Source organism: Dromiciops gliroides, chromosome 1 (assembly GCF_019393635.1).
Source record: "Dromiciops gliroides isolate mDroGli1 chromosome 1, mDroGli1.pri, whole genome shotgun sequence".
Lineage (NCBI taxonomy): Eukaryota > Metazoa > Chordata > Mammalia > Microbiotheria > Microbiotheriidae > Dromiciops > Dromiciops gliroides.
This window is the reverse complement of record NC_057861.1, coordinates 388,546,980-388,561,777: the sequence shown is the minus strand read 5'-3', so window position 1 is coordinate 388,561,777 and position 14,798 is coordinate 388,546,980. Positions and strand designations below refer to the sequence as shown.

Genomic DNA, 14,798 nt, shown 5'->3' with positions numbered 1-14,798 from the left:
AATGCTTGACTACTTTTCTATTCATGCAAAGCATCCCAGGTTTTTGAGGTGGTCAAGGCTATTTGGAGCTTTATGGAAGGGATAACAATGTGCCTGCCTTATAGGTTAGTGTGAGGCTGCAATTAAATAGCAGACATGAGAGCACTCTGAAAAGTACAAAGTTCTATATAAAACTAAGATTGCAAATACTCATGTTATTATCATGGGAGGATGTCGGTTGGGAAATAAGCAGTTTAAGGGAACATGCTGTTATCAGAAGCATTTTTTGTTTACAACTGAAAATAGGAAGCCACAATATTTAAGGAGACTGATGTCAAAGGACTTCCCAGGAACAACAGCAAAAAGTCTAACGCCGCACCTTCCCTCCATTGACAAAGAAAGAAAATATTTTTCTAAGAAAACATATCATTACAAGGCAAACTCTTAGATTCTTGAGTTGAGATTACAATCAAAGCCTTTATTGCATAAGGAATTCATTCTAAAGTTTTCATTGTCATACTCTGAATAGCATGGCCCAACAATACTCACATTCCCTTCTAAGACAACCTGTACTAATGGAACAAGATGACTAATTTGGATCTACCTTCCATCATGTGCCATAAAACCCGAATTCATTAGCCAAGAAGACTCTAAACCATGACCAGCCTAAAAGAGTAGTTGAAAGTTATGTAAATCATCCTAGCAACCTTCGACTTTTAAATGTCCTCCTATGGGAATGCATGTGGGCTAGGAAGATGAAAAGTAAAAAATAGTTTAGCTTTGGTTCAACCATGGTGTCTGTGGGGGAGGAGCCAGAGAAAAGGCATCTTTTCCAGGTTAATATGGTATTTCTCTCTGTAGTATGCTTTAAACAATACTATCAGGCAAAGGAGAAGACTGACTAATCAAATGAGCATCAACCACATTGCAGTTGAATGGACTGAGCAAATGCTGAGCACAAATAATGGCGGATGAGAGAGCAGAGATGGGACAGTCCAGCAGAAACATTCCTGGATAATAACAGGCTGTAGGCCTCGGAAAGCTTTGTTCTTCGGATTTCAGGCAAATTCAAATTAAGCAGCCCCTCATTTTCTCCCTTCTCATTCTCTGCACACTTTGTTATCTCCTTTCCCTTGGGCTGGCAATCTAGGCTTATCAGGGAAGTGTCATTGTGTGTGGGCAGACAAGTAGCCAAAGGCAGTTCTTTTGTGCACCCACAAACTTTGTGCCTGTAGGTGAGGAAGAAGAAGACAGGAGGTTCTGAGAAAAGCAGGATGAAGAAAGTAAACCTTGACAGTTAAAAGAGCTGATACTAGGATAAAAGCCCTAGAATTGAAGTGGAAACTTCAAACTGTGGCAGACTTTCTATCAATAAATTAAAATGCAACGGAAACAAATCATAGACTTTCACAGCCTTTGTTTTCATTGGCCATAAGAATCATTCTTAAAGGAAAATTTTAAAATCTGTTAAATTCATAGTTAAGTTTATAAGGAAATCTACTACAGTTGAGAAATTCTGCCAATTTGTCTTCTTGCCCCTAGATACAAAACTTTGTTGTTGTTGTTGTTGTTGTTGTTTTGTTTTGTTTTTTGGTGGGGCAATGGGGTTTAAGTGGCTTGCCGAGGGTCACACAGCTAGTAAGTTTCAAGTGTCTAAGGCTGGATTTGAACTCAGGTCTTCCTGAATCCAGGGCCAGTGCTTTATCCACTGCCCCACCTAGCTACCCCCAAAACTTCTTTTAATGTGCAAAGAACAGTTAAATAGTTAAATAAAATTTAAAATTTAATAAAATAAAATTTCAGCATTACCTGGGAGTTAATTGGCTTTGGTGGGTTTTTTTTTTTTTTTTTAGTGAGGCAATTGGAGTTAAGTGACTTGCCCAGGGTTACACAGCTAGTAAGTGTTAAGTGTCTGAGGCCGGATTTGAACCCAGGTACTCCTGACTCCAGGGCCGGTGTCCTATCCACTGCGCCACCTAGCTGCCCTTTGGTGGATTTTTACTTAAAATCTGAGGGAATGTATTTAAACAGAATTTTTAAAAAGTGCCTTGAACAATAAGAAGTGAAAATGCCCTTACAGAGTAAAGGGTAGCACTTTGGAAATACTGCACTACCATTGGTCAAGAACATCTTCCCTCAGGGAATACAACTTGTTACAATTGGTGGGGAAGGCATGCACATCAGGACTGAACCTGAAACTACCTTTAAAGAGAGAAGTGTGTTTTGGTTTTGGTTTCTCTAAAACCTCACCTAACATAGGAGATCTGACACTTACTTTTGACTTACAAGTTCAAATTATATCCAGAAAGACTCCCTGGTTTTTCTGACATTCTAAATTAGAAAAAGGGTCTTTGGGAAACATTGCTATTTCTCTCTGAAGGATGTAGCAATTAATTATGAATTAAATGAAGAAAGGATCCATTCTGATAGGTTTGTAAGAAACAAGTAAGTAAATTCAGCTGTGAGTTTCCAAAGCTTCCTGAAAGGAAGTCCTAGTAGTCAAAAGAGGGAAGTCCTCTCACTTTGTATTCTCCACTCTCTCACCTGTCTTTCATGCCTCTTTTCTGGCTCCTTTCTCCATTCCCTCCCACCAAGCGAGTATCTCTGATCTCAATTGTCCATTCCCAGGGAAGCCATTTTCTTACACAAGCTTAAACTACACTCTTTCTCTTGGATATGTGCTTTTTAGTAGGGGACTACTGAAAAAGCATCCACCCTTAGGGGTAGAGTAGATGTCAGTGAGAGAAAAACGGGAGGGAGGGGCCACAAAGAGGCCCTCCGGACACCCCTTCGTTGCACCACAGACCAGCATACAGTAGGCAAAGTGTAATGTTTTTCATTTATATATGGAAACCTGTTTAGAAAGCCTGTCTATATGTGGTAACCACCTACTAGTCACCAAGAGCACCTGGACACGAAACAGGAAGGCTTTCCCTTCAATGAGGCTTCTGTTTTCCTTTAAAGGCATTTTGACTATCTCTACTTGTGTTGCACATCACCCCCAGATGAGTTTCACTCTTCTGTGAAAGCCACTTACCTTAGGAACTAACACAATCCTAACAGCTGCTCAACCAAAACCACAGTGAGAAGGGAGTATTCACATATTGTCAATGACTTGGAGATAAAGAATGTATGACTAAAGTCAAAGGATGACCTGTAGCCAGCATTTGGTGCTTGCAATATATTGACATCACCATGGTTTAAGTTGTTCATCTAAATAGACACATTTTGGACAGCTCTATTAAAAAACAAATGCAACTTTTGTCCACATAGCTAGATTGATTTGCACACCAAATTATCCACCACTCTGGTGGGGGGGGGGCTTACAGGAAGATTTCTGAAATGCAGCTACCTTTGAGGTTAAACACTGGGAGTTCAAAAAGGATTCATATTCATGCTATACAACAATTTGGGATAGGAGTGGAGAAAAACAACACCCTAGAAGCAATGACCGAGGTTCTGAAATTACTCAGAATTTAATGATCTGAGCTTGAATTTACTTTGGCAAAATCACAACCAGATCTTTAACCACATTTACCCCTAAGACAACACCCAATACATTGCATCCCCATGCTCTTCACCATGCTAACTAAGGAAGTGTTTCATCACTGACTCAGAGCTAAGGACATGACTTGGACTGAATCACCAACATTGCTTCCTGCAGCATTAAAACTTTCCCTTTGGGTCTGCTAAGCAACTGACAAACAGTCCTGACCCTCCCTCATCTAACTTAAGCCAGAAAGATGCTTGACCACTGCCCCTAAATGCAAGTGAAGTCTGAAGGTTCCACTGTGGCTAAAACAAACATGAGTGATGGGAATAAGTGAGAACCCTGGCCAGTCAGTGTTGTCTTAGAGGAAGAGCTCTTTAAGGGAAGATGGCTCTTCTGTTTTGACTGAGGACCCAAATTCCTAGCAACTCACTGGGGAAGGAAAACAAGGTATTGACCCTAGTCCTCTCTTAGTAGCTTCTCAAATTTCTGCAATATGATTTTTTATTTTATCACTCAAATGAAACTGCTCTGCCCAAAGTCTCTTGTAAGCTCTTAATTGCCAGATCCAATGGCCTTTTCTCTATTCTCATCTTTCTTGACTTGTTTGTAGTTTTTGACACTATAGATCCCCTTCTGCTCCTGAATTCTCACTCCTTTCTAGATTCTAGAGACACTCTTTCTTTCTGCTTCTGCTACTATCTGTCTGACCAGTCCTCTCCAATGTCCTTTACTAGATCTTAATTCAGGCTCATTAAGCCTGGGTGTGTGCCCGCCCAAGACTCTATCCCGAATCTTCTATTTTCCCTCTATAATCACACATAGACATCTTATCAGCTCCCAGGGAGTTCAACTATCTTCTCTATGCAGATGATTCCCAAATCTATACACCCAGCCCTACTCTTTCTCCTGGGCTCCTGACTCAAATTCCAACTGCCTTTGGATACTTCAAAGTGGATGTCCTATAGGCATCTCAAACTTACCATGTCCAAAACAGAACTCACTATTGTTTCCCCTATACCCTCCTCTCTTCCCAATTTTCCTATTACTGTCAAAGGTACCACTTCCCTCCCAGTCACCAAACCTTGCATTTTTGGTGTCATCATCTTCTTCTCATTCGTATTTGCCCCCATATATCCAATCTCTTGTCAAACCTTTTCATTTCTAAAAGATTTACAAGATCTCTCATACACATCCCTTTCTTTCCATTCACTTAACTACCCTTCTAGGACAGGCCCCCAGAACCTCTCATTTGGACCACTGTATATTGCCTCCTCATTGGTCTCCCTGCCTCAAATCTCTCCCCATTCCACTTTTGTCCTCCACTCATTTTCCACAATGATTTTCCTGAAGCACAGGTCTGATCATATCATCTTCTTACTCAATAAACTCTAGTGGCTCCCTATTATGAATACAAATGTAAAATTCTCTGTAATTCAAAGCCCTTCACAATGTGGCCAACATCTTATGAATCCAGTTTTCTTAAACTTTACTCCCCTTAACATACTCTATGGTCCAACTACATTGCTGTCCTTCATATACGACACATCATCTCTCAATTGCACATTTACTCAGGTGGTCTCCTCTACCTGGAACGCTTTCCCCCCTCACTTCTGACTACTGACTTCTCTTGCTTCTTTCAACACTGAGCCCAAATCCCATCTTCCACAGAAGGCTTTTCCTAGTCATCAATTCCCCTGCACCCCATGCTTTCCCTCCGAGATGACCTTCTCTTTACACTGTATGTATCTTATGTATACATAGTTATTTGCATTTTGTCTGGTGTATTATAATGTGAGTGCCTTAAAAGCAGGCTCTGTGCTTTTGCCTTTCTTGGTATTCCCAGGGCTTAATATAGTGCCTCCCATACAGTAAGCCCCTAATAAATGCTTGTTGACTAACTGACCAAATATGTCGTCTTGAATTCTGGATGGAAACTTTGGTTTTTATCAGTGGCGTGTCTCCTGAGAACAGTAAACTGAATATCAGATAGAATTAAAGAGACCATGGAGATTTCCCACAGCTCTGCTTATATTATAATAACAGTAGTTCATATATGCTAATAATACTGTAAGGATGACAATGCATTTTCCCCTATATGGTTCTTAGTGGTAGGTAGGACAGATATTATTCTTCCCATTTTACTGATGAGAAAAATATGACTCAGAGATATTAAATGAACCGCTGAGGGCTATACAACTAGTGAAGAGTATCAGGACTGGGATTTCAACTCTAGCTCCTGAATTTTTCCAGCATACCATGCTGCTTCTCTAGTAGATATAATTACTATTACTAAATCATTATCACAGAGCCCAAACTTTCCATTTTCACCTTTTGGTCTAAATTAACTTTGTTTTTCTTCTACCCTGTCACAAAACTGTATTTATAGGACTTGGGGTTGGAGGGATGAGAAACCCGTGTTCACTAGCCAAGGGACTCAGTACAATCTAGTCAATGTGTTTTTCATTTGAAAAAAGGTGAAAAAGAACTAAAAGAGATCAAATTGGATTTATTTATTAAAAAACTTACATGCTGAAATCATAATCTTTTCCCTCTTCCCATGCCTGTACCACATTCATTCATTCCCCAAATTTGCTAGTATTATTCTCTGTGGCCACAGAGAGGAGAACTGGAAGAAATGGGTAGAAATTAATGATGTGTTTCTGCTCAAATATGAGGGAGAACTTCCTAACAATTACTGTTGCCCGAGAATGGAAATGAACTTCTTTAAGAGGTAGTAAGTTCCCCATCACTGGAAATGTTAAGCAGAGGATGCCATGAATAGTTGTCTGGAATGCCAGAATTCTTGTTTCTTGTAATGATTGGCCTAGTTAATCTCTCCAGTCCCTTGCTACTCTTAAATTCTATGCTTTTATATAAAAGATACAAAGAGGTTCAACTTAATGTGCTAGTAGCCTTCTTCTGGGTCTTTCAGTATTTCATAGAAACTAGGAACTCCAATGAGCTATCTTGTCTAAATGGATGCCACAATATGAACAATATTCATTTTTTCAACCACTTGGTTTTTCCTGTTTAGATTACTGAACCAGTTTTGAGGCACTATGGATCTCATAGAAGAGACCCTTCAGTATTTTAGGACCCCAAGGCAACAGCACAATTCCATTGCAAACAAGAAACTATGGAGAACCTCTTCACTTATGGGGCATCCCTCTCTTATATGGACTGTGCAAGATAACCCCATTAAAATGGAAACTCTTTTTATCATAATTTGTCCCTTAGTTTTATGCCTCAGTTGATACTGACACTCCTAGTAATAGTATCTGTTTCATTACATCTACTAAAGTATATCCTAATGTCTAAATTAAGTAATTTCTTCTGCAACATAAGCTACTTCTTTTCTTCAGTAAAAAAAGAACAATGATTCATCTCTTTCAATATCAAGAGTTCTTAACCTGGAGGCTATAAACTTGTTTTTTTGTTTGGTTGGGTTTTTTTGCAGGGCAATGAGGGTTAAGTGACTTGCCCAAGGTCACACAGCTAGTAAGTGTCAAGTGTCTGAGGCCAGATTTGAACTCAGGTCCTCCTGACTCCAGGGCTGGTGCTTTATCCACTTCGCCACCTAGATGCCCTCTAAACTTGGTTTTAAAAAATATTTCACTAACTATATTTGAGATTATGTAATTTCCTTTATAATTCTGTGTCTTCTCTTTATGTATGAAATGCTTTTATCCCAAGAAGGGGTCTAAAGGCTTTACCAGGATGCAAAAGGGGTCCATGATGCAAAAAATATTAAGAAAATATACGTCCTTGAAGATTCTAATTGTTTCCCCTTTACCTTCTCTTCTCTAGGCTAATCTTCCTCAACATTTAGAATTTCCTCACCGAGTTTCCTAATCCTTAAATTATTTTCCATTTCCTTTGGACCCTATTAAAATTCTCCACATCTTACTTCAGTTGCAGGGCCCCAAACTGGATACACCACTCTAATAAAGGCTTCTTTGCATGTGGAAAAAGTTGTAAAGTGAGTTTATAAACTGAATACAAAGGAATTCACAAGGAAAGCAGAGAGCTAGCTAGATGCATGAATGCCATTAAAAGAGAATTCAATGGCATAAAACTTAAACCATCATTCACTATAAATATTTCTTACTTTCCTAAGAAAAAATGTCAATGCCCTGTAGTGCCTGTCTTCAACATGCCCATGACACAAAGTGGGAAAGCATTTGCATGTACAACCTAATTGTCATGAGAAAGCCTTTGAATATGCCCTTAATCACACATGGCATGATTTTATAACACCTATAGACTGGAAAAATAGTACACTTAGTTCATTGGCCTTTCATTTCTTTTTCACAATTTGTTCTTTTCCTATTTGCCAATTACCAAAAATTCAGTCATATTCATTAAGGATGTGACTGACAATAACCATCAGTTAATTTTGTCCAACCCTAAACAAGGCTGAACCTGGATTAGCACAATCATTTCGTGACTCAAACTCTTTTCCTAATACCATCATTGGGGTCTCAGTAGGAATAAAATTAATGAGAATAAAGTCCATATGAAGTAATATAGCTACAGGACAAGGAAGAGGAGATAAACATTAGAAGAATTAGGGGAGTTTCTTTTTTTTTGTCCCTTAGCTTTCCCCAGTACTAAGTTATTGCTAGCCAAAATTTGGTCATTCCTCAAATTTGATAAGGGGTGGTAAGATGCTCTGTAAGGTTCAAGACTAGGGCTGAGGAGTATTTTTAAGTCCCTCATTCCCTTGTCTGCTAAAATCAAGGGGTTTGGTGGAGGCGATGCATTTAGTCTCCAGAGAGAAGAAAGATGCTGTTCACACAGCTCTTCTACTCACCAGTCCATGCAGCAGCAATGGTGTTGGCTTTGAAGGAAGCCAACTGTCCTGCTCTCCCAGCCAGAGGTAAAGAATTGCATTGGTGGCCACTAGAGGGAGGAGGATTAGGAATACAGTAAATTGTTGGGAAAAGGCACCCATGAAAAATGCACATGGGACAACCAACACATCACCAACCACCACCTAGCAGCTACCTCTCTGAGTGACCTCTATGGGATTGGTATATACCATTAACCCAGAGACCCAGTCACCAGTTACTGCTGAATGTTTCCCAGTCTGTCCCTTTTATCTTTGGGGGCTGGCGGGGAAGAGAGCCTAAATCGGATCATGAGAAGCACACATACACACGCACACACAATACACACACCCATATGCTATCATTGCCCACCCCACAACCCCCTTTTACAGGAAGTCTCAACTATGCTTTAGGATTCTTTCTTATCTCCTTACTTATGATGTTCTTTACCAAGAAAGCTCTCGTGAAAAGCAAACAGCCCAACTTCAAGATAGTCTTGGGAGAAGCATCAGCAGAGAGAGACACTCACTGTGCCAAGATGTATTTTTACCAACAAATCTGTACAAATTACATGAAGTTGAAAACAAACAAAGTATAATATAATGAAAGCAAATTTTCTTTTGCTCAAGGATAGCTTGAAGCAGACCTGCAAGAGATGTTTTAATTAGCTCCTTCCACAAACACAAAGCACAGCACAGAGTGGGTTGGGTCATCCATCCTGCCCTTCCAGTGGGCTGTCTAGTGGGGATCTTACCTCCAGCACAAGTAGCTGAACATTCTGACCAAGGCTGATGATTCCATGCAAAGCCAACTTCATTGTCTCCACTGCCCGTGCGAGTGATAGGAACGTTGAATTTATATCTAATCCCCAAATTCTGTTCCTGAAGTAGAATCTGACATTGAAAACAACTGATTAAGCTACATTTTAAATAGTAAACACAGTGCAACTTACAGAGACATTTCAACTAGATCTCTCCTGCGTTTTTGTGGATGGGGGTGGGGGAAGTCATAAAAATAGGCCTTTATAGCTCTTTCAAATAGATCCAAAAGAATTAGGGACAACTAAAACATAGATATATCCTGATATTTTAAAAACTCCATTAATAAAGGTGATTTTTTTCACCTACCACCTGAATCTGATCAGTTCTATTAGCTTTCCTATTTATACAGAAGGATATTAATTATGCAACCACTAAAAATCAAGGATAAATATGATATTTGATGATATCTTATGGAACAAATATTAGATTTGAAGTCAGGAGACGGTCACTGCCATAAACTGTATATCTTTGGGCAAGTCCCCTTGCTTTTATATGCCTTAATTTCCTGACCTTTAATATGGGAATGATACTACCTGCCCCCTTCCCATCTCAGAAAAGGATAAATTAGAAAATAGTTACCATGATGATGAGATTTTCTGAGGTGGGACCCAGGGCTTCCAGTGACTCTGGTTCATCAGTTGGCCTCTTGTAATGAAAAGCTGTTCCAGCAACATCAAACTTCCTTGGCCAGTCAATAGTCCAGGCACCATTAATATAGTAGTCATCTCCTTCAGATTTTAAAGCTTGAAAAGAATGAAGTAACAAATCTGAAGTACCATTTAATCCTGGGACCCTGCTATCAGACTTTACATAACTACCAGTTCAGGCACTGGCATTTAGACCATCAAATTAGTACCATTTCCCTTCAGAATCAGGGCTTTGAGATATCTGCATGCATAATTTAAAAACAAGATTTCTCCCTCTCCTAAAGAACATGTCCCAAGAAAATATTATTAGTTTCATTAGTTTGTCTCACAAGTTTTAAATATTCTGTCCATGTATTCAACTAAACAAAGAAAACGGAAAAGTAGCTAGATGGTCCTAAGACATTCTACTTCCCCAAACCCTACTCATGTTCCTTTTAATTACAAAAAAGTCATCTTCCTCAACAATCTGAATAGGTAGGGATTTTTAAGACTGAGAAGAGAAAACCTCGAGGTGGACATGACAGCTGGTTTTAAATATTCAAAAAGTTTTCATGTGTAGGAGACACAAGGCCTGGACATGGAAGAAAGCTACATGGACACATATGTTGGCTTGATCTACAGAAAAATATACTAGTAATTTTTAGCTGTCCAAAAGTGGAAGAGATTGTTTCAAGAGGAAGTTCTTCATCACTTGTCACCTATGGGCCAAAGATGTCCAATAACTTGCTACAGTTTTCTCGGGGGGGGGGGGTAATAACCCATGAAGTTCCTTCAAAAAGATAATGTCAGAGTTCCAGGTATATCCATTTCCTTCTCTTTCTACCACCTTCCATCCACCCTCTGATATACTGTGAAAATTAGTTTAATTTCTTAAAGCAATTTGGCCTTTTTGCACATGGATATGTCAAGGTTTATTTAAAGGTAATTGACTTGGCTGTATTTTAGATTTATTTTTATTTGGTTTATTAATAAGTTGTTTACCTATCCATAAATCTGATAGGAAACATAGGCCATTTTCTTCAAATTTTCTTGTAATATCTCCCTTTATATCTAGGTCATTTATCTATTTTGCCCTTATCTTAGTAAATGGTATAAGATATCAGTCTAGACCCCATTTCTGCCAGACTGCTTTCCAGCTTTCCCAACAATTTTTACCAAATAATGAATTCTTATCCCCCAAACTTGAGTCTTTACACTTTTCAAACATGAGGTTACTATAGTCACTTACTGTTGTAAATGGTATGTCTACTCTGTTCCACTGATCTACTTTGCTATTTCTTAACCAGTACCAGATAGTTTTAATAATTACTACCTTATAATATAGTTTAAGATCTTTGTGAAGTAATATTTGCTAAAGTTTTGCAGTCTTTCTCAAAACTATATTGCTCAGGTCAGCTAGGTGGCGCAGTGGATAAAGCACTGGCCCTGGATTCAGGAGGACGTCAGTTCAAATCCAGCCTCAGACACTTAACACTTATTAGCTGTGTGACCCTGGGCAAGTCACTTAATTTCAATTGCCCCACCAAAAACCAAAACAAAACTATATGTGCTCTTTCTTTTAAAAATGAATAAAAATGAAAGGGGACTGCTACTGTTTGCATTCAGATGGCAGAGTGACAAGCATCACCCAAATATGACATGAGACGAAAAAGGTATTAGATTTATTATACTTGGCCCCATAATGAAGAACAAGGAGTAATCAATGGAAGCTGCAGAGAACAGTTTTCAGCACATCTGGGGAAGACATTTCCTAACAATTAGAGCTGGTCAGAATTGGCTGCATTATGAAGTAGCAGGTTCCCCAGCATTAAAGGTCTTCTACTGGAGACTACATGAGCACCTGTCAGGGATGTGCAGAGGCGATTCCTCCTCAGGTATGAATTGGGCTAGATAGCCTTCGAGATCCCTTTCCATTTTATTCTTTTTTTTTTTTTTTTTTTAGGCAATTGGGGGTTAAGTAACTTGCCCACAGTCACACAGCTAGTGTTAAGTATCTGAGGCCAGATTTGAACTCAGGTCCTCCTGACTCCAGGGCCGGTGTTCTATCCACTGCACCACTTAGCTGCCCCTGAGATCCCTTTCAATACTGAACTTCTGATTCTGAGATCTAGTTGTATCTCAGTTTCCTCAACTACTAGGCAAATAGAACAGGTGGTAGAAAACAGCTAAACAATACTGCCAAAAAAGTATTTTGGAAACACAGCAAATGTTTAACAAATAGTTACCAAACAACTATTTCCGAGAACTGAGAAACCCCTGAGTTGAGTTGTATTTTTGTGTTGGGGTTGGGTGACATGGGAATAGGCTCAGAGATGGGGAACAACTGGTAAAGAGTGGTTAAAAAAAAAAGCAAGGAGAGGTGGTACTAGAAATTATATTTCTCATGAGGATACTGGTAGTGCAGGAAGCAATCCAAAATTCTTTGGTGAAAGGAAAGGAACCTTCTGAGCTAATAGAAAGAAGAAAGGAACCAACAGTAGAAAGGAGCTGCTTGTTGGGGAGAGAGTACCATTCTGAAAGTACCTTTATAACACAGGTTTCACAGGAGACAGTGGTTGGGCTTGTAAAAGGAGAGTGAACTTTCCACCCAGCTTTCTCCAATAGTCTCTATTGCATCACTTGAGTGGCCAAAACCCCAAACCACCAGGCAACAGGGGTTTAAGTTGCTAACTTTTCATCCTTTAAACAGTTTACTTGGGATTGTGTAAAGTAAGTGACTTTATGACCCAAAGTGGAAAGCATCCTCTTTCATGACGCCATGTCGTTTTCTCCCATCGCTTTAGTTCTTGAAAACTTCTTACCAATGTAGTTTTTTGACATGGCCACCTCTCTCACTTCAATGTGGACAGAACCTCTTGGAATATGAACAACTTCCATGTAGCCTGCAACATAAAAGTGGACCTGTAACAATCTGTCTATATAGGGAGTGTTGGTCAGAAAATAAATTTTTACAAATGACTCATGAGAATTTGTACATTTGAAAAAGTCAGTACACCCTGACTTTAATCCCTCTCACCTAAAATTGTTTTTTCATAATCAGCTTTAAATTAAAGCCGGAACACTTATACTACTGGTATTTCATTTCTCCTTCAATTCACAGTTCTGCACACCCTGCTCTGTTGATTTGTTAACCTTAAGGAATTCAGTAAGATCTGAACATCAACTTCCCATCCCCCTGTCCTTATTGGAATTCTAATAGATTTTATTGGCATCTTTTACACTTAAATTCTGGTTGTCTTCTACATCAGAGGCAGCTAGATGGTGCAGTGGATAGAGCACTGGGCTTGGAGTTGAGAAGACCTGAGGTCATATCAGGTCTCCCACATTTGCTAGCTGTGTGATCCTGGGAAAAATCACTTTAAAAACCCCCCAAAAAACCCTCTCTCTGCCTCAGTTTCCTCAGCTGTAAAATAGTGATAATAATAGCACCTGCCCTTCCCCAAGCTAATTGTGAAGATCAAATAAGATAATATTTGTAAAATGCTTAGCAATGTTCTGGCACATAGTAGGTGTTTAACAAATGTTTCCTTCCTTCCTAGTTCTCTGTTCACTTTTCTTATCTACCCAACTAGGTTATAATCTCTTTGGGGGGCTTTGTCTCTTAGCATTTAGCAGTCTTTTGTATAGAGTAGGCACTTAATAACCCTTGTTGGATTGAACTGACAACATGAAGCCAGCAATAATTTGAATGAAAATTTAGTCAAACAAACAAACAAAAACCCAACCTTTGATGGTCTGCCTGAACTAAGAAGTTAAAAAGTGAAGGAAGAAACAAAAATATTTCGGAGGTCTGAGAAAGTAAGAAAAGGTTATCCATACACACTCACCTCCTCTGGGCAATGAATCATTGAAAAACCCTTCAATGGCATCACATGTGCTTCCATCCCCTCCACAGACTCGACATCTGTCTTCCCTAGCATCAGATCCCAAAATATTATCACAACCTACATGCTGGGAACAGAACAAAATATTCAGTGCGTCACAAAGAAGGCTTCTTGGACCCATACCTGAAAAGAATGTATACAGTTCTCTTTTTTGCCACAAAAATCCCAGAATGAACCACCATCCTCTTGCTTCCTGTCTACACTCCAACAAATAAGTCCTGAGCCAACACTTCTCAGGAGGGAAGAATAAATAATTCACCATGATTCTACTAAAGTGAAAGCCTACAGTTCTATTCTAGGCTCTTTTTTTAACCTCTTTTTTCCTGACAATCTTTCCACTTATAGCTATATATCCCTATTCCCACCCCTATCCCACAGACACACATCATGACTACATCTCCTACCCCATCAATAATAATGTCTTGTCTAAGACAACAAGGCTCTGCCTTAATCTCACTGAAAAGAACAACAACTGTAAAAAGTAGAAAACATTGGCTCATGCTTTGAGATGTTGGGTCTTTAGAAGATTGGGCAAAAGTTCAAAGGTCAGCTGCCCCCCAAAACATGACAACTTTGTAATAGGTTCATCACACTGTTAAAACTTAGATTTGATGATCAGATATGGCATGCATCTTCATTCATCACCATCTGGTGGTGAGGAAGCTAAAAACCCAATTTCCAATCTGATCATTTAAACTGTTATTTGTATAGATTAGGGCCGAGGGGTATATTTTAGTAGTTGAATTTAAACGTCTCATTGTCCACTCTTGAAAACGGGTATTAAAATTGCGGCTATAAATCCTTAGACCAGCTGTGGCTGTTTTGATGGTCATGAGAATTAGGGTCACAGAACTAGGGTCACAGAATTAGGATGACACTTTATAAGAAGCCAGGTACATTGAAAAGTCTGACTCAGGGTGTTAACATAAACTAGAAACTATTATCAAATGACTAACAGGGTATCTGGAAACAAGATGCAAAGAATTTAGCAGTTGTTAAGTCTAATAGGTCCTCTGCAAGGGAGCTGTATATATTTATCTGGCCCTCACTCCCACAGACTCAGGAATTGAGCTTTGTGCAAACTTCTTTCCAAAGAAAAGAAAATCATGTTTAACCATATTGGTTCTTTGGTGAACAAAGACATT

The 14,798-nt window shown here is 39.2% G+C and overlaps 1 protein-coding gene across 1 annotated transcript in view; it reads right to left on the bottom strand.

Annotated features, from left to right (window-relative positions):
- Positions 1 to 14,798, bottom strand: part of ADAMTS6 (ADAM metallopeptidase with thrombospondin type 1 motif 6) — a 349,111-nt gene that overhangs the window by 60,046 nt on the left and 274,267 nt on the right. The window contains 5 exon segments of the mRNA XM_043970648.1: positions 8,286 to 8,374; positions 9,056 to 9,194; positions 9,702 to 9,865; positions 12,571 to 12,651; positions 13,597 to 13,720. Coding sequence (XP_043826583.1) covers positions 8,286 to 8,374; positions 9,056 to 9,194; positions 9,702 to 9,865; positions 12,571 to 12,651; positions 13,597 to 13,720 — 597 coding nt within the window.